Source organism: Nyctereutes procyonoides, unplaced genomic scaffold (assembly GCF_905146905.1).
Source record: "Nyctereutes procyonoides isolate TBG_1078 unplaced genomic scaffold, NYPRO_anot_genome, whole genome shotgun sequence".
NCBI classification, from domain to species: Eukaryota; Metazoa; Chordata; class Mammalia; order Carnivora; family Canidae; genus Nyctereutes; species Nyctereutes procyonoides.
In genome coordinates, this window is record NW_026575020.1 from 350740 (window position 1) to 372876 (window position 22137).

Here is a 22137-nt window from a genome sequence, read left to right on the forward strand (position 1 = left end):
CCGGCAGTGCCCAACAATCAGTCCATGACACTCCTGACACCGTCAAAAAGGTAGACTTGCCATTTTCTGTCTCCGCCGGCTTTGCCACATAAAGGCTTTTCTCAAAGCTCATGCTTGGGAAGGTCGCGGAGCGAGAAGAGCCCCTGGAGGGACAGAGACTAAAAAGTCCCTCTTGGATCAGTAGATGCCGTCTTACCCCACAGACTTGGAAACATGTTGGGCATCTGGTTGCTGCAGCTGGCGATGAGCCCAGTCCCAGGGACGAGGGAGTAGATCGCGCTTTCCCGGTACCCCAGCCCCACACAGGTTTCCGCGGGTCTGCTGCGGCCAGCCGCCGACGCGAGCTCCGCAAACAGCGAGCGGGAAGGGAAGCAAGTGCGCAAGCGCACAGTTGACAGCGCCCGCCACCTCCGAGCTGTACTTTGTTACTTAGGAAACAGCCAATCAGCGACCGGGACGGTGACCAATGGGAAGCGCGGATGAGCCGACCCGGCTAATTTGAACGCGCCGCGCGGAGCGGAGCTTGGCGCGGGTGGGGCGGAGGGCGAGGGGCGCGCTCTCGGGGGCCTGGGGCTCGGGACTGTGGCGGAGGGGCCCGGCTGCGAGCGGCGACGGCAGCGGCGGGGAGCCGACGCAGGGTAAGTTCTGGCTCGCGGCGGAGTCGGCCCCGCAGCCCCAGCGCGCAGGTGGGGCCCGCCGCCCCGGGCGGAAGCGGCTTTTGTGCCAGACCCAGAGGTGCAGCGTGGAGACGGAGCAGGTCCTGGGTGGGTCCCTGGGAACAGGACCGGGGACGGGGGGGGGGGGCGGTGCGGGGGGTCGGGTCTTCCTTCCATAGCTGCATGCAGATCGGGATCCCTCTGCGAGTTTGTACAGGACCCGGACTGGGTCCACGCAGCCGCAGGGGGCCCGGGCCTCTGCATGTCCGCTGGGTGAAAGGTCCTCCTGCTCTCCAGAACTGGAGACCCGAGACCCCTGCACATCTGTGTGCAGTGGCTAAAGACCCTCTCCGCACGTCCATACGGAAGAACTAATTGCAGAGCGGCGCCAGCGCAGTCAATTAGCTACTGCGGCACTCAGTAAACCTGATTGAATAAAGGGAGCAATGAAAAGATTATCTGTATGACAGAAAACCATGCCTTCTGCTACTGCGCCTAGGGTGCCTCTCCTCTTAGCTTTGGCACTTTTGACCCTTTAAGTTAGAACAGAACAACAATATATGCGTAAGAAATTTTTTTTTTAATTTTTAAAAAGATTTATTTATTCATTCATTCATGACAGACACACACACAGAGAGAGAGAGAGAGAGAGAGAGAGAGAGAGAGAGAGAGAGGCAGAGACACAGGCAGAGGGAGAAGCAGGCTCCACGCAGGCAGCCCGACGCGGGACTCGATTCCGGGTCTCCAGGATCACACCCTGCGCTGAAGGCGGCGCTAAACCACTGGGCCACCGGGGCTGCCCAGGAAATTTTTTAAAGGAGTTTGCAGAAATTAATGAAATAGAATTTTACTGCGTATTGGGATTAATTTAACCAAAAGCTGTATCTGGGAAAAGACTAGTAAAAAAAAAAAACAAAAAACAAACGCCAAACCTGTGGCAATATTGATTAAGATATAAGGAAAAGAAACATAGAAGAATGATCTTAGGAATGAAAATAGGGGCATAACTTCAGTTACTTGGAGATTAAAGAGAAAGAGAGACTTCAGTGGAACACCCTTTTTGACAATGCTTTTGGACAATTTTCTAGTAAAAAAAAACTTTGCAAAATGGACTCAAGAAGTTATGGAAATTATGAACACATCTAGGACCACTGAGGAACTGAATTCATTTAAACTCTCCCCATCAAACAAAACAAAACTAAAAAGCATCATGAAGTGCAACCAGCAATTTATGAGCAATTAAAAGAAATTATTCTAATCTTGGGATGCCTGGGTGACTCCATGGTTAAGCATCTGCCTTTGGCCCAGGGTGTGATCCTGGGGTCCTGGGATGGAGTCCTGCATCGGGCTCTCTGCATGCAGCCTACTTCTCCCTCTCTCTGCCTCTCTCTGTGTCTCTCTGAATAAATAAATACATTTTTTAAAAGAAATTATTCTAATCTTATATAAACTCTCCCTAAAAAAGAGAGAACCTTTCCAGTCTATTTTGTGATACCAATAATCAAAGAAAGTTACCAGCTATCTTCCTTTAAAAATGTAGTTGTAAAAATCTCAAATAAAATACTAACAATCAGAAACCAGCAATATATTCATACATTATACATATACATATATATGTATAATGTATATATGTCATATCATGACCAAGTGGGATTTATCCCAGGAATATGAAGACGGTTTAACAATAATGTTAACTGTAAATACAATTTACACATTTACAGATTAAAGGAGAAAACATATCCCATTAGGAGCAGAAATATAATTCGATAAAAAGTCAGTACCCATCCATGAATTTTTAAAATTTTGGTAAACTAGGGGCACCTGGGTGGCTCAGTCAGTTGACTGGCTCTTAATTTCTGCTCAGGTCATGATCTCAGGGTGGTGAGATCAAGCCCCATCTCGGGCTCTGTGTGGAGTCTCCTTGAGATTTTCTCTGCCTGCCCCTCCTCCTGTGAGCTCTCTCTCTCTCTCTCTCTCTTTCTCTTTTTCTCTCTTTCTCTCTCTCAAAATAAATAAATCGTTATGGCGTGCCTGGGTGGCTCAGTTGGTTAAGCATTTGCCTTCAGCTCAGGTCACCATCCCAGGGTTTTGGGATTGAGCCCCGCGTCGATCTCTCTGCTCAGTAAGGAGCTCGTTTCTCCCTCTCCCTCTGTCACTTCTTCCCCTGCTTGTGCTCTTTCTCTCAAATAAATAAAATCTTTTTTAAAAATTTTAGGGCAGCCCTGGTGGCGCAGCGGTTTAGTGCTCCCTGCAGCCTGGGGTGTGATCCTGGAGACCTGGGATTGAGTCCCATGTCAGGCTCCCTGCATGGAGCCTGTGTCTCTGCCTCTCTTTCTGTATCTCTCATGAATAAATAAATAAAATCTTAAAAAAAAAATTTAGTAAACTAGAAATCGAAGTAAATTTCCTTAAACCAACAAAAAGTAAAGTAATAGGAGCACCCTTTATACAATTAGAAAAAAGATAAGACTGTTCACTATTGTTACTGACATTCAAGATCCGTACCGGAGGTCCTAGCCAGAACTGTGAGACAAGAGAAAGAAATACAAATAAAATTAGAAAGAAAGAAACAAAATAATCATCAGTTATAGCTTTATGAAGGTCTATTTAAAAAGGAAAAGAAAATAAAAAGCAAAAGGATACAGCTCCTTCCTCTAAACCACACCCTTAGAAAGAACCAGTGGTCTTTGGAAGTTGCCCTCTGGATACTAAAATAAGGGGAGGTAGGAATTGCAAAAGCCCAGCTAGAGGGCAGGATAGTCTAGGATGAAGAGTGATGCCTCTGGTGACAGAATAAGGTCAAGTTCTGGCTTTGCTACTTACTATCTGTGCGACAAGTCCTCTGTGGAGAGGACTGCCTGAGCCTCAGTTTCCCTTGTAGAGTAGGATTATAACAATTGTATCAAATAACTAGAGAATTAGATTGTTGTAGAAGTTAAATGACACCATTTGTAAAGCAGTTAGAGTGCCTGATGCACAGTTATGTGCTCACTAAATGTTAGCTATGATAGTAGTAACTTTTAAACATTTGGATACAGACCCTGCTCTTCTCTGGCTCTTATTCATTCATAGGACAAATACCATACAGCACGTACTACATGTTGGATCTGGTGCCTAGGTATCTGGCGTACACAGACTACATCAGAAGAGGGTCCTGCCCTCTCGAAGTCTGAGAACAAGAAACACACATGTGTGAGAGATGTAAGGGAGTGACAAAGAGGGCTATAGCGACCCCTATGAAAATAGAACATCGATTGGCTAGGCACCTTCTCCACCTTCCTAGCTCCCAATGTCTGCAGGCAGATCCCCTCAAGTCCTCAGAAATTCTCCAGAAACTTCTAAGGAGTTGGGGCTTGTTCAGCTTGTCCCTAAGAGAGTGAGCCGAAAAGCCTACCCCCAAAACAACCGAATCTTGGCTTCCCAGCCCCAGCTCGGCGGCGAACTAGCCTCTGGGTTTTAATGAGCTGCCCTGGGTTAGAAACAGGACGTGACTGTGGCTGGCTCAGAACCCTGAAGATCTTATTAAAGAATCATCTCCCTTGTAGTTTGGGCTGAAATGCTCTTTCCAACCGAGGATCAAAGCAAACTTGACAAACGTTCTCTCATTAATCTCCCCATCCCCCTGGGGTGGGAGCAGATCGGTAGCTGTTCTCTCCGGCTCTCAAAAGGGGGAAGCCAATGCGACATTGACGTGGTGTGGCTGCTGGAAAGAGCTCTCCCCAACCCCAGTCAGATGCAGAGCAGACACCAGGACCCAGGCCTCCCACCTGCAGCCCTGCCAAGTGTCACCCTACCCCCCACCCTGTGCCCCCAGCACAGTCTCAGGAAGAAGGAAAACATCTCATTAGGCAAACAGTCTGCCTCACTGGCCCTCAGGAGGCGGAGAGGAGAGGACTGGAAAGGTTATGTGCACTCGTTGCCAGTGCCCTTTTTAATTTCCTGCTTAGAATGTTAGGCTGCTCTGTGGCTCCTCCTCAGCTCAAACCCTCCCCATGGGGAGCTGGGACTGCCATTAAGGCAGCCAGCGTAGACCTAGATGGTGGGGCCGGTAACCCTCTGCCCTTGCTTCCCTGGGTGCAAGAGTGGGACTCCCTGGGGGCAAGAATGCAATGATGGGAGACAGAAACTCTCTGGGTGTTGAAAATTAGGTACAGTCCATATATCTGAAATTGTTTGCAGAATACATAATGCTAGTTACATACAAGGGATTATAATTATACAAACATGTGGGAATATTACAACAATGTGATCATGAGAGCATCATATATAATATTATAAGGTAGTATAGCAGGCTCTGCAGCCAGACCGCCTGCGTTAGAACTGAGCTCCATCACTTACTAGCCTTGGGACCTTGGGCAAGTTGCTTAAGCCTCTCTGTCTCAATTTTCTCATTGAAAAATGAGTCTAACAATAGAATCTGTCCTGTGGGATTACGATGGAGCTGAAAAGGAGATGGTACACATAAGGTGCTTAAAACAGCCCCTGCCATAGTGAGCACTTAGCCGTTATGTTTATTATGGCAGTCTGATGGCTGGGACAGGAAAAGAACTAAGTAGTGTAATAAGATGATTATTGGTTGATATCTTTCCCTCGTTCTGTGTGGGGAAGGAATTAAGAAGCATGGGGGTGGGGGACAAGACTTTCAAATCAGCTCAGTTCTGCTTCATTCCCAAAGGAAAAGATGAGTTATTTACCAGAGTATTAGGGAGAAATCTCACTTTTCTTTGCTGAATGACCTGTGTCCAGTCAGTGGGATCAATCTTTCCTGGGAAAACGTTCATCTATTCATGTCCCCCGGAAACAGCCCCTGTTGCTTAGCCTTGTTAATATATCCCTAGAGTTGGGCTGAACTTTTCCAGGATAGGCATGACTCCTGCATTTCAGAAATTCCAACTCTACCCTTGGTAGGCTGGCTTGAAGGAGAAACAAAAAGAATAGGGAGAGAGGTGTGAGCAGAATACAAGATGGAATAGATAAATAAGTGTTTGGAATCATTACCAGGTCAACATTAGGAAATCTGTCTACATCACTCCCTGTATTAACAGACTATAAAGGATGGGGTGCCTGGCTGGCTCAGTTGGTGAAGCATGGGACTCTTGATCTCAGGGTTGAGAGTTTGAGCCCCACATTGGGCATAGAACATACAAAAAATCCCCTAAAACTCCAAAAAACAGATTAAAGGAGAAGCACTGTTATCATCTCGGCCCATGCCAAAAAAGCATTTGATAAAATTTAATGCCCATTCCTAATGGGCAGTGGAGGGTAGGAAACTAAATATAGGAGAGCTAAAATAGAAAGTAACTGTCATTATTTGCAAACTATATCATCATTTAATTGAAAAACCTAAGAGAGGGATCCCTGGGTGGCGCAGCGGTTTGGCGCCTGCCTTTGGCCCGGGGCGCGATTCTGGAGACCCCGGATCGGGTCCCACGTCGGGCTCCCGGTGCGTGGGGCCTGCTTCTCCCTCTGCCAATGTCTCTGCCTCTTTCTCTCTCTCTCTGTGTGACTATCATAAAATAAATAAAAATTAAAAAAAACAAAACAAAACAAAAAAAAAAACCTAAGAGAATCAATGACAATCTATTAGAGAGATCAGTAATGTGGCCAGATACAAGATCTGCATCCAAAAAGCAGTTGCTTTCCTATATCCTGGCAATAAATAAATAAGTAAATAAATAAATAAGTAAATAAATAAATAAATAAATAAATAAATAAATGCAATTTCATTTATATTTTAAATATTTTATTTTTTAAAGATTTAGAAAGAGAAAGATTGCAGGAGTAGGGGGAGGGGCAGAAGGAGAGGGAGAGGAGAATCTCAAGCAGTCTCCCTGCTGAGTGATGAACCTGATGCAAGGCTCAATCTCATAACCTTGAGATCATGACCTGAGCCGAAATCAAGAGTCAGACACTCAACCAACTGAGCCACCCAGGCGCCCCATTAAAGATTTTACTTTCAAGTAATCTGTACACCCAGCACAAAGCTCAAACCCACAACCCTAAGATCAAGAGTTGTTCTACCAACTGAGCCAGCCAGACGCCCCTGAAAATGTAATTTTAAAAAGTGCCTATTCGGGAATCCCTGGGTGGCTCAGCGGTTTAGCCCCTGCCTTTGGCCCAGGGCGGGATCCTGGAGTCCCGGGATCGAGTCCCACATCGGGCTCCCTGCATGGAGCCTGCTTCTCCCTCCTCCTGTGTCTCTGCTCCTCTCTCTCTCTTTCTCTCTCTTTCATAAATAAATAAATAAATCTTTAAAAAATAAACAAACAAATAAATAAATAAAAAGTGCCTATTCACAATATAATAAGCACTATACAATAACCAGTAATAAACTTACCAAGAAATGGACAAAACTTATGTGAGAAAAGCTCATGAGGGATCCCTGGGTGGCACAGCGGTTTGGCACCTGCCTTTGGCCCAGGGCGCGATCCTGGAGACCCGGGATCGAATCCCACGTCGGGCTTCCTGCATGGAGCCTGCTTCTTCCTCTGCCTGCGTCTCTGCCTCTCTCTCTCTCTCTCTGTGTGACTATCATGAATAAATAAATAAAATCTTTAAAAAAAAGAAAAAGAAAAGCTCATGAAATTTTACTGAGGATTATAAAGTGAATAATGAAAAAAGATATGATGTTCCTAGATAGGAAGACGTGATATTATAAAGATGTCAGTTGTCTTCATATTAATTTATAAATTTGAAATAATCCCAATTAAAATCTTAAGAAGGTTTTTTTTCAAAGAATTCTGCAAGCTGATTCCAAAATCACATGCAAGACAAGACGCCCAAGAACAGTCAAGAAAAAGAACAAGGTGATGTGTAAGAGAACCACAGCAAGTTACTGCAAAAAGAACATATTAGTAGAAAAAAATGGAGAGCCCAGACATAAATTCATGTTCATATGAGAATTTAGTTCTGTTAAATGTGCCATTTCAAACTGGTAGAGAAAGAGTGCACTTTAATAAATGATATAATCACTAATCATCTGGAAATCACTAATCATTTAGAAACTTCATTCATAAAAAAAAAAAAAAAAGAATTCCATCTGGTTAAAGACCTAAATGGAAGGAAGAAAAAGTATCAGACAAATATAAGAGAATTACCCTGGGGAAGGAATGTCTTCTTAAATATGACATAAAAGCCATAAAGGAGAAGGTTGACACATTTAGCCATTTAAAAATGGAAAACTTCAGTATGGCCAGGGTAGGATTTTTTCCCAAGAATGCATGGTTGGCTCAATACCAAGAATAATATCAAAGAATTTACCACATCAACAAAATAAAGGAGAAAGAAAATCTACAGAAACATATCAGCAAGGGCACCTGGGTTACTCAGTGGTTCAGTATCTGCTTTTGGCTCAGTTCATGATCCAGGGGTCCTGGGATCGAGTCCTGCATCTGACTCCCTGCAGGGAGTCTGCTTTTCCCTCTGCCTATGTCTCTGATTCTAATGAATGGATGAATGGATGAATGAATAAATAAATAAATAATCTTTAAAAAGTATATCAGGAGATGCTGAAAGATCATTAAATATAATTCTAGACATTCCCAATAACAAGTCTAAGTTAATAAAAGTGGAAGGGATTCCTATTTTAATTAACTATTTGTCCAAAACTAATTTCTAAATAGTGAAGCGCTAATGCCAGTTCCTTTAAGATCAAGAGCAAGACAAGGATGCTTGTTATCACCATTATTGTTCAACACTGTTTTGGAAGTTCTAGGGAATGCAATACATAAGAAATAGAATAGTTGGTATAACCGTGGAAAAGAAAAGGTAAATATTTATATTTATATTTTCTGGTATATATTTGTGTACTCAGAAGAACCAACAAGCTTTAATAAAAAACAATTGGAATTAATCAGAGTTTAAGGGTGGTGGGTAGAAGACAAATGTGTAATTATCAGTTGTATTTCTCCATACTAACAATCAGTATGGACATGGGGGAAGATGCTCCATCCATAAGAGCAATTAAAGTACTTGAGAATTATATTAAGACAATTACAGAACCTATTTGAAGAGATGAAAAACTATAAAAGCTTAGGAACATAAGCAATATCTGAATAAACAAAAGGCAATAGCCATATTCTAGCATGAAAAGTGTTTTTTTTTTTAAGATTTATTTATTTTAGGGGAGGAGGGGCATAAGGAGAGGGAGAGAGAATCCCAAGCAGGCTCCCCTCCAAGTGCAGAGTCCGATGTGGGGCTTGATCCCACGATCCTGAAATCATGACCTGAGCTGAAATCAAGAGTCAGCTACCTAACCCACTGAGGCACCCAGGTGCCCTGCATGGAAAATTTTAATATAAAATAAATATGTAAACAATCCTATTCTGCTTGTAATAGAGTAGGAGGGTGTAGAGTTCTAGGTTGCGAATGGAATTGATAACATTTTCGCAAAGTCAAGTAGAACAACAAATGCCTGAAAATTGGGAAAATTATGAGCAGAAAAGACTAACTGTGGTGGTTGGGGGGAGAGGCGGTTTTTACCTTGCTAAATAAGCATAATGTAAAGGACTGGAACCAGAACAGTGTGGCATTGGTACAGGGAATGGACAGATTAGTGGTCTCCTGGGTGGCTCAGTGGGTTGAGCAGCTACCTTTAGCTCAGGTCTTGATCCCAGGGTCTTGGGATCGAGCCCCAAGTCGGGCTGGGCTCCCTGCTCAACGAGGAGTCTGCTTCTCCCTCCCTCTCCATCTGCCCCTGCTAGTGTGCTCACGTGCTCTCTCTCTCTCTCTCCCTCCCCCATCCCTCCCTCTCCCCCTCTGTCACAGAAATGGATAAAATCTTAAAAAAAAAAAAAAAAAAGATTAGTGGAACATAATAGCCCAGTCATGGGCCTCCAGAAAAACTCAAATCATTTGGATATGACAAGGGGGGCATCTTGTTTTTTCTTTGTTTTTTTTTTTTTTGTTTGTTTGTTTTTTAAGATTTTATTTATTCATGAAAGACACACCAAGAGAGAGAGGCAGAGACACAGGCAAGGGAGAAGCAGGCTCCATGCAGGGAGCCCGATGGGACTTGATCCTGGGACCCCAGGATCAAACCCTGGGCTGAAGGCAGCCCTAAACCACTGAGCCACCCGGGCTGCCCAAGGGGGGCATTTTGAATGAGAAAGATATTTATTAGTAATTGGTACTATCACCAATATTCTCATTCTCTTGAGGTGTCAAGGGAGATCAGCTGTTGGAGAAAGAGTGGGAGAAGGCCCTCAAATTCTAGTGAGGCTGAAGGGGTACCTTGTCAGGCCTGAGGTCAGATTGGTCCTTTCCATTGTATCTGTCCAGGTGTCGCCATGGTGATGGCGGTGGAGGACAGCAAGGTGCAGGTTGTGGTGCGGGTCCGGCCCCCCACCCCACGGGAGCTGGAGAGTCAGCGGCGGCCTGTGGTTCAGGTGGTAGATGAGCGAGTGCTGGTGTTTGACCCTGAGGAGCCCGATGGGGGCTTCCTTGGCCTGAAGTGGAGCGGCACCCATGATGGCCCCAAGAAGAAGGCCAAAGACCTGACATTTGTCTTTGACCGGGTCTTTGGCGAAGCAGCCACCCAACAGGACGTGTTCCAGCACACCACCCACAGCATTCTGGACCGCTTCCTTCAGGGCTACAACTGCTCAGGTGAGAGCTGGATCACCGAGGAGGAAAAGCCTTGGTTGGTAGCAGCCTTGCCTCCCTGCCTCCTTCTGATGGCTTCATGCATCATGTGACACATGCCCTCCTTCCCCTCAGCTGGGTACTTGCTGAGGAGGGTTCTGGCCCTTTGATTTCCTGTGAGTTCCCCTTTCATTCTCCTGTGTGTGCCCTTTGATTTCCTGTGAGTTCCCCTTTCATTCTCCTGTGTGTGAAGCACTCTCCTGGGCTCTAGCAGCAGGTCAGACCCATGTTCCTGCCCTCTTGATGCTTGCATTCTAGAGGGGGGAGAAGACGCTAATCTAATCGCAAATCACCCCCTCAATGTGTGATTGTAAGCTGAGGTAAGTGACATGAGGGAAAGAACCGCAGGCCTTCAGCAGAGGAAGCTGCCTGGCTTGGAGAACGCTCCCTTGGGGAAGGCAGAAGCTCCCACTCATAGCAGAGATCCCTTTGCCCTGGAATCCACGAGCCCACAGGGGAGCCGGGCCATAGGCCCCAGGAACTCCAAAGCTGCAGCGTGAACACGGCAGGGTGTGAGTAGGGAGGAGTGGTGGAACTGTGCACAGGAAGGCAAAGGAACAGGCCTGGGGATGAGGGGAGGGCCGGGCTGGGGGGAAGTGCACAGGGGGACCCGTAGGGAAGGAGGATCTGGCCCTGCCACCACCCTCTCCCCACTCTGTCCTCTACAGTGTTTGCCTATGGGGCCACCGGGGCTGGGAAGACACACACCATGCTGGGGAGGGAGGGGGACCCCGGCATCATGTACCTGACGACCATGGAACTGTACAAGCGGCTTGAAGCCCACCAGGAGGAGAAGCGATTCGAGGTGCTCATCAGCTACCAGGAGGTAGGGCTGTTCCCTCCCAGGCCTGGGTGGCTTCACCCCTCATTCTTGGAAGCCCCGAAGCTGGGGGAAGGGAAGTGAGAGTGGGGAGAGGGTGGTAGGAAGCAGGCCAACTGGGGCCCACTGGAAGTCCGGAGGGCAAGGATGAGGCTCTGAGAGAGACTGCATTGGAACTAAACCCGCTTGTCCTGCCCTTGCCACTTACCGTTGTCCTGCAGGGTGCTACTCCGGCATGGTGTCCTGTCATGCTTCCCCTGCCCTGCACCTCAGCCCTCCCCTGGCCTCTGGGGAGAGATTTCCTGAAGGGCCCTCCCTCACAGGCCTTTCCCTTGCCTCCTTTCTCCTCAGGTGTACAATGAGCAGATCCACGACCTCCTGGAGCCCAAGGGGCCCCTTGCTATCCGTGAGGACCCCGACAAGGGTGTGGTGGTGCAAGGACTTTCCTTCCACCAGGTGTGGAATTGGGCTCAGGTGGCAGGAGCAGCCTCATCGGTTCTCCCGGGTTCTCTTACTAGGCAGTTTGGGGATGCCTGGATCCTGGGATGGTGGCAGTAGCAAGGGGGTGATGTCGGTTCTGAAGAGCAGCTCTTCCTGTTGGGGGAAAAGCCCTGGTTGGGGAAGACCACAATACCCTTCCTGGGCATCTCCTCTGTAGCCAACCTCAGCTGAGCAGCTGCTGGAGATGCTGACCCGAGGGAACTGCAACCGCACGCAGCACCCGACGGATGCCAACGCTACTTCCTCCCGCTCCCATGCCATCTTCCAGGTGAGAGGGGTGGCAGATCGGAGCCTGAAGCTAGGGCTTCTGATGCCCAGCAGCACCACCTCACCCCTGCCATCTGCCCCTAGATCTTCGTGAAGCAGCAGGACCGGGTTCCAGGTCTGACTCAGGCCCTTCGAGTGGCCAAGATGAGCCTGATTGACCTGGCTGGTTCGGAGCGGGCATCCAGCACCCATGCAAAGGGGGAGCGGCTTCGGGAGGGTGCCAACATCAACCGTTCCTTGCTGGCCCTCATCAATGTCCTCAATGCCTTGGCCGACGCGAAGGTAAAACCTCACAGACCCAGGGTCCTCCTCTGGACAGCGACTGAGGGCCTGAAGCCCGGGGTCCTTCCCTCCAGCCCTGAGGCAAAGGCTGCCGGGTCCCAGCCCAGCCACCTCGCCCCATGCCCTGTTGTTGTCTCCCCAGGGCCGCAAGTCTCATGTGCCCTACCGGGACAGCAAGCTGACCCGTCTGCTCAAGGACTCCATTGGGGGCAACTGCCACACGGTGATGATCGCTACTGTCAGCCCCTCCAGTCTGGCCTATGAGGACACTTACAACACCCTCAAGTATGCCGACCGCGCTAAGGAGATCAAGCTCGCGGTATGTGCCAGCCAGAAATGGCCAACCTGTTGGCGGGGGGGAGGGGGCAGGAGGAGGAAGGCCAGGACCCACACAGATTCCTCTAGTACCTGGAGCAAGTATTTCCCTAAGGCAGGGAAGAAGTTCCCTTGCCTCCATCTTCAGGGAAATTCTTTGTGATAGAAGCAGCATAGTCTCCATCCTTGGGAAGACTCCAGGTGGGGGAGAGGCAGTATAGTTTCCAAACTTAAAAAAGAGAGTAATGTATCACAGCACTGGGATGACTGAGGCAGAATCGTCTCAAGAGGGAAACAGGAGGGCAGCCCCGGTGGCTTAGCGGTTTGGCATCACCTTCGGCCGGGGATGTGATCCTGGAGACCTGGGTTCAGGCTCCCTGCATGGAGCCTGCTTCTCCCTCTGCCTGTGTGTGTGTGTGTGTGTCTATCTCTAATAAAGAAATAAAATCTTAAAAAAAAAAAAAAAGAGGGAAACAGGAGGGAGTGGCCCAGTGCTGGCTGGTGAGCACTGTGCCTGCTTCCTCTGGGGAGCCCTGGTGCTCCTGGAGATGCTGCTCAGAAGCCCCTGGCCTGGTGATAGTGTATTGGACAGGGAGTTAGGGGTCTTGGGTTCAAAAGCATCCTTCTGCCTCTTGCTGTGGCCTCAGGCAAGCCACTGCCCTTCCTCGATCTGTTTCTCCAGTTGGGAGGGGGGTGAGTCTGGGGCACAGGAGTGAAGCATCTCACACAGTGCCTGCCAATTGGAAGTGGTTGCCAAAAGCTGCCTTGAATGAACACACATGTCTCTCTCCTGTGCCCCCATCTCAGCTTAAGAGCAACGTGATCAGCCTGGACTGTCACATCAGCCAGTATGCCACCATCTGCCAGCAACTGCAGGCTGAGGTGAGGAGCCCGCCTAGGGAGCTTGACCGGGAGGCAAGGTGCCCGGCACGAGGGCTGGAGAGTCAGAGAGGAGCAGTGGGGCGCAGCCAGGGCTCTGTGCCCACACTTCACCTCCTGTGCTTGTTGGGGGGCTCTGAGGGGCTGCAATGCTTTGATTACAGGTGGCCACCCTGAGGGAGAAGCTCCAAGTATACGAGGCAAGAGCCCAGGCCCCACCACAGGACCTCCTGAAATCCCCCAAATCGGGCTCTTCCCAGCAACTGTGAGTCCTGCTGCCATGCTTGCCCTCTTCAGCTCAGCAGGGAAAGTCTCCCTTCTCCACCCTCTGTGCTGCCACCTAGGATGGGAGTTCCCAGCCAGTGCCCAGCACACTGGTTGTCACTCTCAGTGACACTCTAGGTGACAAGACACCAATTGTCACTTCTAGGGCTCTCTCTCATTTGACACAGTGTATTCTAGACAGTCCTAAGAGCAACTCTAAGTAACATAAAAATTAAAAAAAAATTCTCCGTGTTGGATGAGTAAATGACACGTCCAGTCCATATAAGCAGCATATCCTATTTAAAAGAAGGTGAAGTTAAGGAGGGAGGCCTCATTGCTTCTTAGACCAGAAAATCACTGGCTCCTCCCACCCTCTGCTATTGCCTACTTGTTACCCAAGCTGGGCCCTATACCACCTGATGCACAGAGACCCCATCCCTCCCTGCTTTCCCACCTCTCACACTCCCTCTTTTCCCCCTGCCCCCCTAGCCTTCCCAGCCCACCCTGTACCCCAGAGCTCCACCCAGGGTCTGCAGTCCTTCAAGAGGAGAGCCTGGGGCTAGAGACCCAGGTGGGGAGGGTTATGGAAGAGAACCCTCCAGACCAGGAGCCACTCCAAAACGACAAGGACAAAGGCCTGGTGGAGGAGGTAGGACTTGGAGGTGGTGGAGTGGTGGAAGAAGTGTTCCCCCCGCCCAGCCCATAGAGTCTCTTCAGTTCCACATTCCCTACCTGGATGACTTGCATCTTAGTCCTTAGGGGGCTTTCAGATCCTGTGCAAGACAGGAAGTCCTCTGTGTCTGAAGTGGGGAGCAAGCCTTGTTACCAGAAGGGGAGCAGGGAGGAGGAGGGGCCTGGGAAAGAGAAAGTCCCAACTAGGACCCCAACGGTCCAAGAGCCATCATTCCCACTCTTGGAGGAGGGAAGGATTTTAAGATCTGCATATGCAGGGGAGGGTGGCCATCCAGGGCCTTCTACCTGTGACTCCCTTCCTCCTTAGGTTCTAATCCAGGGACCAGAGCAGACCCTCAGGCACCCACTGCCAACGTCCCCTGGCCTGACCCTGCAGCCCAAGCCAGACGTGGGCTGCCTCTCACCACAGAACTTGGACAGGGACAGTTCTAAGCAGTAGGTATCTTTCTTGTTCTTCTCTGGGGTTCAAGGTGGGAGGTGATGGGTTTCAGCCTCCTGGGGTGGCAGCCGGTGTTAAGTACACCGCAAAAGCTCTGGTTCTGCTCCAGTTAAGAGTCGAGTCTTTTTTCCTCAACATTGTCCCTTACCTGCTTTCAATGAAAACGGAGATTATCACCTACTCCAACTACTTACCGTCATCTCTATTCTTCCACGTAACTGGCAAGCAAAACATCAAATTCCATCCAGAATTTGGCTCCAGTCTGGGGGCTGAGCTGCCCGTCCTCTGCAGGGAGGAACCAAGCAGCCAGAAGAAGTTGGGTGGCAGGCTGAGGAAGGGACAACCTTCCAGAGCCAGGTGTTTATCCTGTGTCTTCATCAACAGATTATGGCCATTTCTTCTCAGAAGTAAATACAGACCACCACCCAAAGCCAAAGAGAAATGGATTCTGGATCCTTCTTTCTGTGCTTAATAGAGAGGTGCTGCTAGTACGTTTTTCCTTTGGCCCCTAGAACATAAATCCCCTGCCACTTAGCTTTGCTGCTGCCAACCCCACTCCTGCCTCCCCAGCACGCTTCACGCTAGGCAGTATATTTAAAGCTTCCGGACAGAAGGGCCTGTTTAATTTTATTTCTTGTTGGGGAGTGTCTGTTCCCGACTCAGCAAAAATGCTGCAGCCTGAATAATCAGCGGCTCATTATCTGTCTCCTGCTGCTGACTCCCCGGGGCCCCGGAGTGGCAGGGATGCACTGGCGGGGTGTCCCCTTGGCCACAGCGTTCCCACTGATGAGTTAGGGTCTCTGCACCCTGGTTCCCCCACTCTGTGAGGAGAAAGGGCACCAGGGTTCTGATTTCTCCTTTGCCTCTGGTTTTGAGGTCCCTGACAAGATGCTTCAGTCTTGGCTATGATTTGGGGATCATAGTTTTCATTTTCCCTACTTCTTAGAGCTAATAATAGGTACTAATAAAATGTGACAGAAGACCCTACGTATCAGGGGCTGCAAAACAGGCTAGATCATCTCCATACTCAGAAACACCCTAACAACCAGATAATGGAAAATCATTTCTCTTTGGCTGTAGCCTTTAGAATCCTAGACCACTGGGGCACTGAGTGGATCTTAGATTTTCCAGTTCAATGGTCTTTCAGAATTTTTTTTTTTAGCTATAACGTCCTTTCTTCAAATGGAATCTTATGCTGAAGTTTAATATGTAGAATAGATAAAGCCGAGCAACTCCATTTTAAATGTCCTCTGATGGGTTTCTTGAAACCTAATTTGGAAACACCGGTATAGACCAGCTCCCCCTTCACCAGATTGGGTACCGAGGCATTTGCCCAGAGCCACATGGCCAGGGGCACAGGGAGAGACCTGGGTCACCTGACATCTAGGCCAGTGCATTTCTCCCTAGACACCCACTTTTCTCAGTGGTCTAATCTTCTTATAATGTGTGGCTCAGGCAGATGTAGAATGAGTTTCTGCTATGTCCTTTTTAATTTATATCCTGCCTTCTTTCAGAAAGGCCTGGAGGCTGCTTTATAAAATGAGTTTGGATTCCCTGAGCACACACTGAAGGCAGAAGAGGGGGCTCAGAGATATCCAGGCAGGTAGTGCTACCTGAGGATAAATTATTGGCCATGAATAATCCCCACCGAGATAATTGTGTTCATTCTTTTATCATAGGTGTGCCTCACAGGAAGGAAATTTGCTTTATTAGAATCTAAATTTACAACATCAATAATCGCATTACCCTCATAATTCCCTTTAAATAGCCTCTCTGTGCATGTAAAGTGTGCATTGATTCACACGTGCGCTTTCGGGATCCCAACCACTAAGTAGCGAGTGCAAACTGCATGCGTTTTTGAGGGGGGCTTCTCAGAACTAAGACCAACTTGGCCGATCTCATCCCATCTCCTCTTGTCCTAACAAGGTAGATGTTTTCATTTTATGGAAAGTAGTTAACCTGACAGTGCTTTGTATGTGGCAGGTACTCTTTATATACTTTATATGTAAAATATTTCATTTCCTTTTCCCATAACCCTGAGATGTGGGTGCATTTGTCATCCCCATTGTAAGGATGTGGAGACTGAGGTTAAGTAGTGCTTCCAAGATCACACAGTGGGAAGTGTCAGAGCATGGATTTGAGCCGGCAGGCTGGCCTGAGCCTAGCTCTTCACTGCTGCTACCTTATGTTGCTCCTTGGGTCAATGAACTTACTCAAGATCACAGTGGCAGTGAGTGGCAGAGCTGAGAGGAAACTCAGGCCTTCTGGTCCCAGGCCATTTAGCATCCTTACCCTACTTTCCAGGTCACTGTCTTTGTTGGGGGACATATTTAGGGATAAACACCCACTACCGCCTTCCTTGCAGCTGTCTCTGCCAACCTCGGTCTCCAGTAAGAGTGTGGCTGAGCAGGAGTCACAGCTAGGGGGTTGGTGTGAGGCCGGCCAGCCAGTGCGGGACAAAGCAGGAGGGAGGCCTGGGACCTGCCCCCATGTGCTCCTCACCGCACCTGAGCAGTAGGGCCGGATGTGAGTAGGGCTGGGATCCCCTTCGTTCTCTTCCAGGTTGGCCCTGAAGATGCTGTGCCTGGCACAGCGGCAGTACTCCCTGCTCCAGGCGGCCAACCTGCTCACCCCCGACATGATCACAGAGTTCGAGACCCTGCAGCAGCTGGTACAAGAGGAAAAAGCTGAGCCTGGAGCAAAGGCCTCAGGCACACCTGGCCCAGCCAAGGGGGTACCTCTGGAGCCCTGCTCAGAGTCAGGTGAGTCTCACCCCTGCTCTGTCCCTCTCAGTGCCCTCTCAAAGGGCCAGCTGGTGCTTAGGGGTGGCTGGAGCCTCGGGTGCCAGGTCATGCTGTGGTACACAGAAGTTGCAGCAGACCTGTGGAGTTAGGGGTTCCTGCATGACTCTGTTGTCTCTCTCCCCAAAGTCTACAAATTTGCCTGCCTTATGGACAGTCCCTGATCTCCCCTCAGCACCCACCTTCTCTGTGCCCAGATTCTCCAGGCTATTCTGGCCCTGTGACCCGGACCATGGCAAGGCAACTAGGTGGCCTCATGCACACTCTGGGGGTCCTCCCAGGGTCTGACTGCATCCCAGCCCAGGTATCCCGGCGGCCCACAGAGAGGAGGAGGAGGAGGAAACCAAGCCCCTCAGAACCAGATGGCCCCCCAGCCCCGAAGCTGGGGACCAAGCGCCAGCGCCAGTCCTTCCTGCCCTGCCTGAGGAGGGGCTCCCTGCCTGAGGCTCAGCCTTCACTTGGGCCCAGCACCCCCAAAGGGGGAAAGGCCTCCTCCTCCTGCCACTCCCCTCGCATCTGCCCAGCCACAGTCATCAAAAGCCGTGTGCCTCTGGGCCCCTCTGCTGTGCAGAACTGTTCCACCCCCCTGGTCCTGCCTGCTCGGGACCTCAACACCACATTTGATCTCTCGGAGGAGGCCCCCTCAAAGCTGGGTTTCTGTGAATGTGCTGGCTGGGAGAATGCCCCCCAGGAGCTGAATGTGCTGGATCCGCCCCTCATCCCCAGGTGAGTCTCCCTCCAGGCGGGGCTCAGGGGTCAGTAAGGGACAGAGGTGCTGCCAAGAAGAGTGGAAGCCAGCTAGACTTTGGGAGCCAGAACGTTTGTTCTGTCTCTCCCTTTGGCCTGACCAGTGTCACTCCCCAGGCCCAGGAAGGCTGCTCCTCTCAGGGGCCCTGGCTTGTGTGTCCGTACTTCAAAGCCGCCAGCTCTGTGCTGATCTCTGGCATGCTGACAAGTGGCTGACGGGACCCCCTCTGCTCTGGGAGGGTCAGCAGGGAACAGGAATAAGGAGGGGCCTAGTCTTTCTATTCCTCTGCATCACTTGACCCTCTGGCCCAGTCTTAGTTCCATGTCCTGCCGAGAAATCCATATTTCTGTCATTTCCACCCTGGATTTTACCCTCCAGCGCGGCATCTGGAACTGGGAGGGGGATCCTCAGAAAACATGATTCAGCATTTTTCAGTGGGAAGATGAAGCTCTCACCTCTCCTTCTACCCACATGCCAGTGACCAGCTCAGGACAGTCCAAGGCCAAGAACAAACAGCAGATTGACCTTGTGCTTGTGAGGCTGGGGGCAGCAGGCTGCCCACCGCACCCCCTGCCCCTCCTACAGCCTGAACCACCTCCCAGTAACAAGCTCACAGCCAGGCAGGTGGAAGGGTCAAATTGTTTGAACTCCAGTTCCCTGAACGTGCCAGAACCTGACATCTGGATATTCTCCCAGAACAGGCCTGTCACTCAGCTGTCAGCCTCAGCCGAGTGAGGCAGGGAGAGGAATCCGACTCTAAGTAGGAAGAAACCTCAGAGGTCATCTCGTCCAACCTCCCCACCCGCCAAGCTGGGGGCTGGAGAGAGGAGGCCCCCTTCTCTGGTTCCCTCCTGATCTGCCTCCCTTCACCTTCCTCCCTCCTACAGTGGACCTGTGCCCCCGTTCACCATGAAAGGCCCCAAAGCAACCTCTTCCTTCCCTGGAACCTCAGCCTGCAAGAAGAGGAGAGTTACGAGGTGAGGAGGGGGAGAGAGAGAACTTCCACCAGGACAGTGGACACCGAGGCACCTGAGGGCCCTGGCTGTGTCTCTGAAGCCCTCAGAGCCAGAAGCAGGGGTCTTGTGAACAGGGCCAACATCGGGTTCTCCGACTGAATGAGGTTCCCTCGGCCCTTGCCAGTACAGGATTCTATCAGAGGGGAACGTATCTCCTTTAGTGAAAGGCTACAGGCTCCCTCTCTGTGACGGATACATTCAGTGTTGACTGGCTAAACTGGGGAACAGATACCCCTCACCTCTACTTCCCTCCCACTGCCTCTCCTGCCCTCAGATCTGGCCTCAGAAGCTCTTGGGGCTGGGCCTGGGCCTCCCCCTGCTCTCAAGGCTTAGTGTCCAGCTGTGCCCCCCACCCCTACGCTGTATCCCAAAGGCATGGCCGTGACCTTCCAGCCTTCCTTCCCACCCTCCCCTCAGCTCCTCAGCCTCCCAATCACTGAGAGTGGCCCGGGGCCGCAGCAGCCGCATTGCCCGCCTCCCCAGCAGCAACTTGAAGAGGCCAGCCTGGCCCCTTGCAATCCCAGGTAATTGGTCCTGGGGTCTAGACAGTCTGGGCCTTGGTGGCAGATGAAGACGAAGTAGGAGGGGACAGGGCGGGCCAAGCCTCAGGTGAAAGGAGGGCCTAGGGTATTTCCCAGTATTGCAGGGACCCTGTTGAGAGAGGCGGGAGAGGGCTGGGAAGGGGTGGGGAAGCAGAGCAGTGGGACAGAGCCTCACTGTCTTCCTCCCTGCCCGCCCCAGCCAACTGGCCTGCAGAGCCCCCCTCCAGTCCCCGCTGCCCTGGCAACCAGAGGAGCCAGCAGGAACCGATGGGGATTGGGGGAGCCTTGTCATCTGGGAGCTGTATCAGCAAGGCATCTTGACCCACCAGTCCCTTGTGGTCCCTGGAACTGCCTGCACCAGGAGCCCTGACCTGCCTTCCTTGGTCGGAGCAATTAATGCCAACACCCTCTTCCTTTCTTGACACTTGTCGCTAGCCACTCATTCTGCTACCTGCCCTCTTTATCAATTTCTCGTTATACTTAGCTTCTTAGCATGTATATATTCATCTTGAGTGTTAGCATGTTGCTATTCTAAAGGTGCAGCCATCATACCCCCCTAGTTCATAACACTCTCCATGCAAGCAGGTGGCTCTGGGGGGGACTTTGCTCCCCACATCCCATCTCAGGGCTCTATGCAGTCATGGCTGCTGTGCAATGGAGAAGGGATGAGGATGGCATGGGATGGGGATGGGGACCTGCTGGGGGCTCCCAGCTCAACTCTCCCTGGTTTGTGAGGCAGGATGGGGGGCCTTCAGCCTCCTCCCTGCAGCCTGGAGCAGGAAGCCCAGCCCCAGGCCACCATCCTGGTGATGATGCAGATGATAGTAGTGTCTTGATTTCCAAATGAAGACAGTTCTATGGCTTTTGCCTTATTGTAAACAGGATGCACACTCAGTGTAAAAAGAAGTGTAAAGAAGAATGGGTAATTCAGCTTTAATGCTACCACCTGGATAGAAGAGCTGTTAATACTCGGGTTTATATCCTCTGATCCTTTATGTCTGCATATATACATATATATATATACATGTAGATATAGATCTATTTTTTTATTATAATGATTAATAAAGCATCTCCATCCTTGGTGTGTGTGTCTTTCTGGACACCTACACAGCATAACACCATTTCTCCACTCTTGCAGACCTCGAAAACTTCGGAGAATAGAATATGCCCCCCACTGCCTCTTCCTGCCACCTTAGGTGGGGGTCTCGGGGTGAACCTTGCTCTTTACTCCAAGGCCTCACCCGCCTCTGCTCCTGAGCAGGTGAAGAAGCCATCATACCTACATGCCTGTTCCATCCTGCAGCCTTGGGTGTAGGTTGCTAACAGTCCTGCTGTTGAGACCATGTTTAGGGGCTCCAGGGCTCGGGTGAGGCCCTAGGCTAAGCCCTGACCGCTTGAACCCCCAGGCAGTCTTCCTCCCCGCACTCCAGAAGCCCCATTCCCACCCCAGTTCGAGGTTTTCCTCTGCACTCGTTTGGATTGTGATGGTTCAACCCAAGTTTACCTCTGTCTCTCTAGGAAGATGCGGCTGGCTGAATGAATTAATCGTGTAAACAGGATGATAGGAGTCTGTGTTTAACTTGCTTCTGAAAACAAACATGTTAAAGGTATTTAGCACATTGTGAGCAGTGTGTAAATAATGCTGCTAATTTCAAGTGAGTCGTTGCTGTTCTGGGGGAGCAGCCTCCTCCTCTACCTGGTGAGCCTTGCCCCATTCAGTTTTGCCTCCTTTTTGGAGAAGAGAACATGTAAGAGGAGCACTGGGGTCCCTCCTGGCTGGAGGCAACGCACAAAACTTCGCGACCTTATGAGGGATAATGAGGAGAGAGACCCAAGAAGGTTAACAGAACGTGTCCAGGGTTAGACAGAAGCAGCAGCGCCAGGATTCAAGACCAGGGTCTGGTTCTGTACATGACACTGAGCTGCTTCCTTCTAGAAGGGAACAGGCATCATTTCCTTCCACAAGCCTGTGGTTCCCACCTCTCCAATTAGTCTTAATGAGTTTTTTCCCCTGGTGCACCATGATTCCCACAGAAGCAGTCACAGCTTCACATCTGTAGCCCCCAGTGGCCTGGCATGGTGCCTTGACCTTAGGAGGCCTCGCTGAGCGCTGGTCGGATTCAAATTGAATAACTTGCCCGTTTCCTGGGGCCCTCACATATATTATCTCATTTGATGGTCGCCATCACCCCCTGCAAGCACCGAGGCAGCAGGCACAGGACAAGGAGGCTGGTAACGAGGGCCAGAAGGGCAATCCTCCCACAACAGGGTC

At 50.1% G+C, this 22137-nt stretch overlaps 1 protein-coding gene across 1 annotated transcript; it reads left to right on the forward strand.

Annotated features, from left to right (window-relative positions):
• Positions 1 to 579: 579 nt before the first annotated feature.
• KIF18B (kinesin family member 18B) lies at positions 580 to 20945 on the forward strand. The gene is made up of 16 exons (XM_055337986.1): positions 580 to 638; positions 9936 to 10262; positions 10967 to 11124; positions 11470 to 11574; positions 11777 to 11887; positions 11971 to 12168; positions 12311 to 12487; positions 13291 to 13365; positions 13527 to 13627; positions 14116 to 14275; positions 14627 to 14754; positions 17321 to 17520; positions 17757 to 18285; positions 19195 to 19284; positions 19741 to 19847; positions 20065 to 20945. Exons 2-16 carry the CDS (start codon positions 9944 to 9946, stop codon positions 20184 to 20186), a joined length of 2580 nt encoding a protein of 859 aa, XP_055193961.1. The 5' UTR covers positions 580 to 638; positions 9936 to 9943; the 3' UTR covers positions 20187 to 20945.
• The last annotated feature ends 1192 nt before the right edge of the window (positions 20946 to 22137 follow it).

Excerpts from the sequence above, each read along its gene's own strand:
- KIF18B (XM_055337986.1), top strand. The coding sequence starts at position 9,944 with ATGGTGATGGCGGTGGAGGACAGCAAGGTGCAGGTTGTGGTGCGGGTC. Across the intron at positions 12,488-13,290 it reads CTAAGGAGATCAAGCTCGCG|CTTAAGAGCAACGTGATCAG; the intron begins GTATGTGCCAGC and ends CCCCCATCTCAG. Across the intron at positions 17,521-17,756 it reads GGAGCCCTGCTCAGAGTCAG|ATTCTCCAGGCTATTCTGGC; the intron begins GTGAGTCTCACC and ends CTCTGTGCCCAG.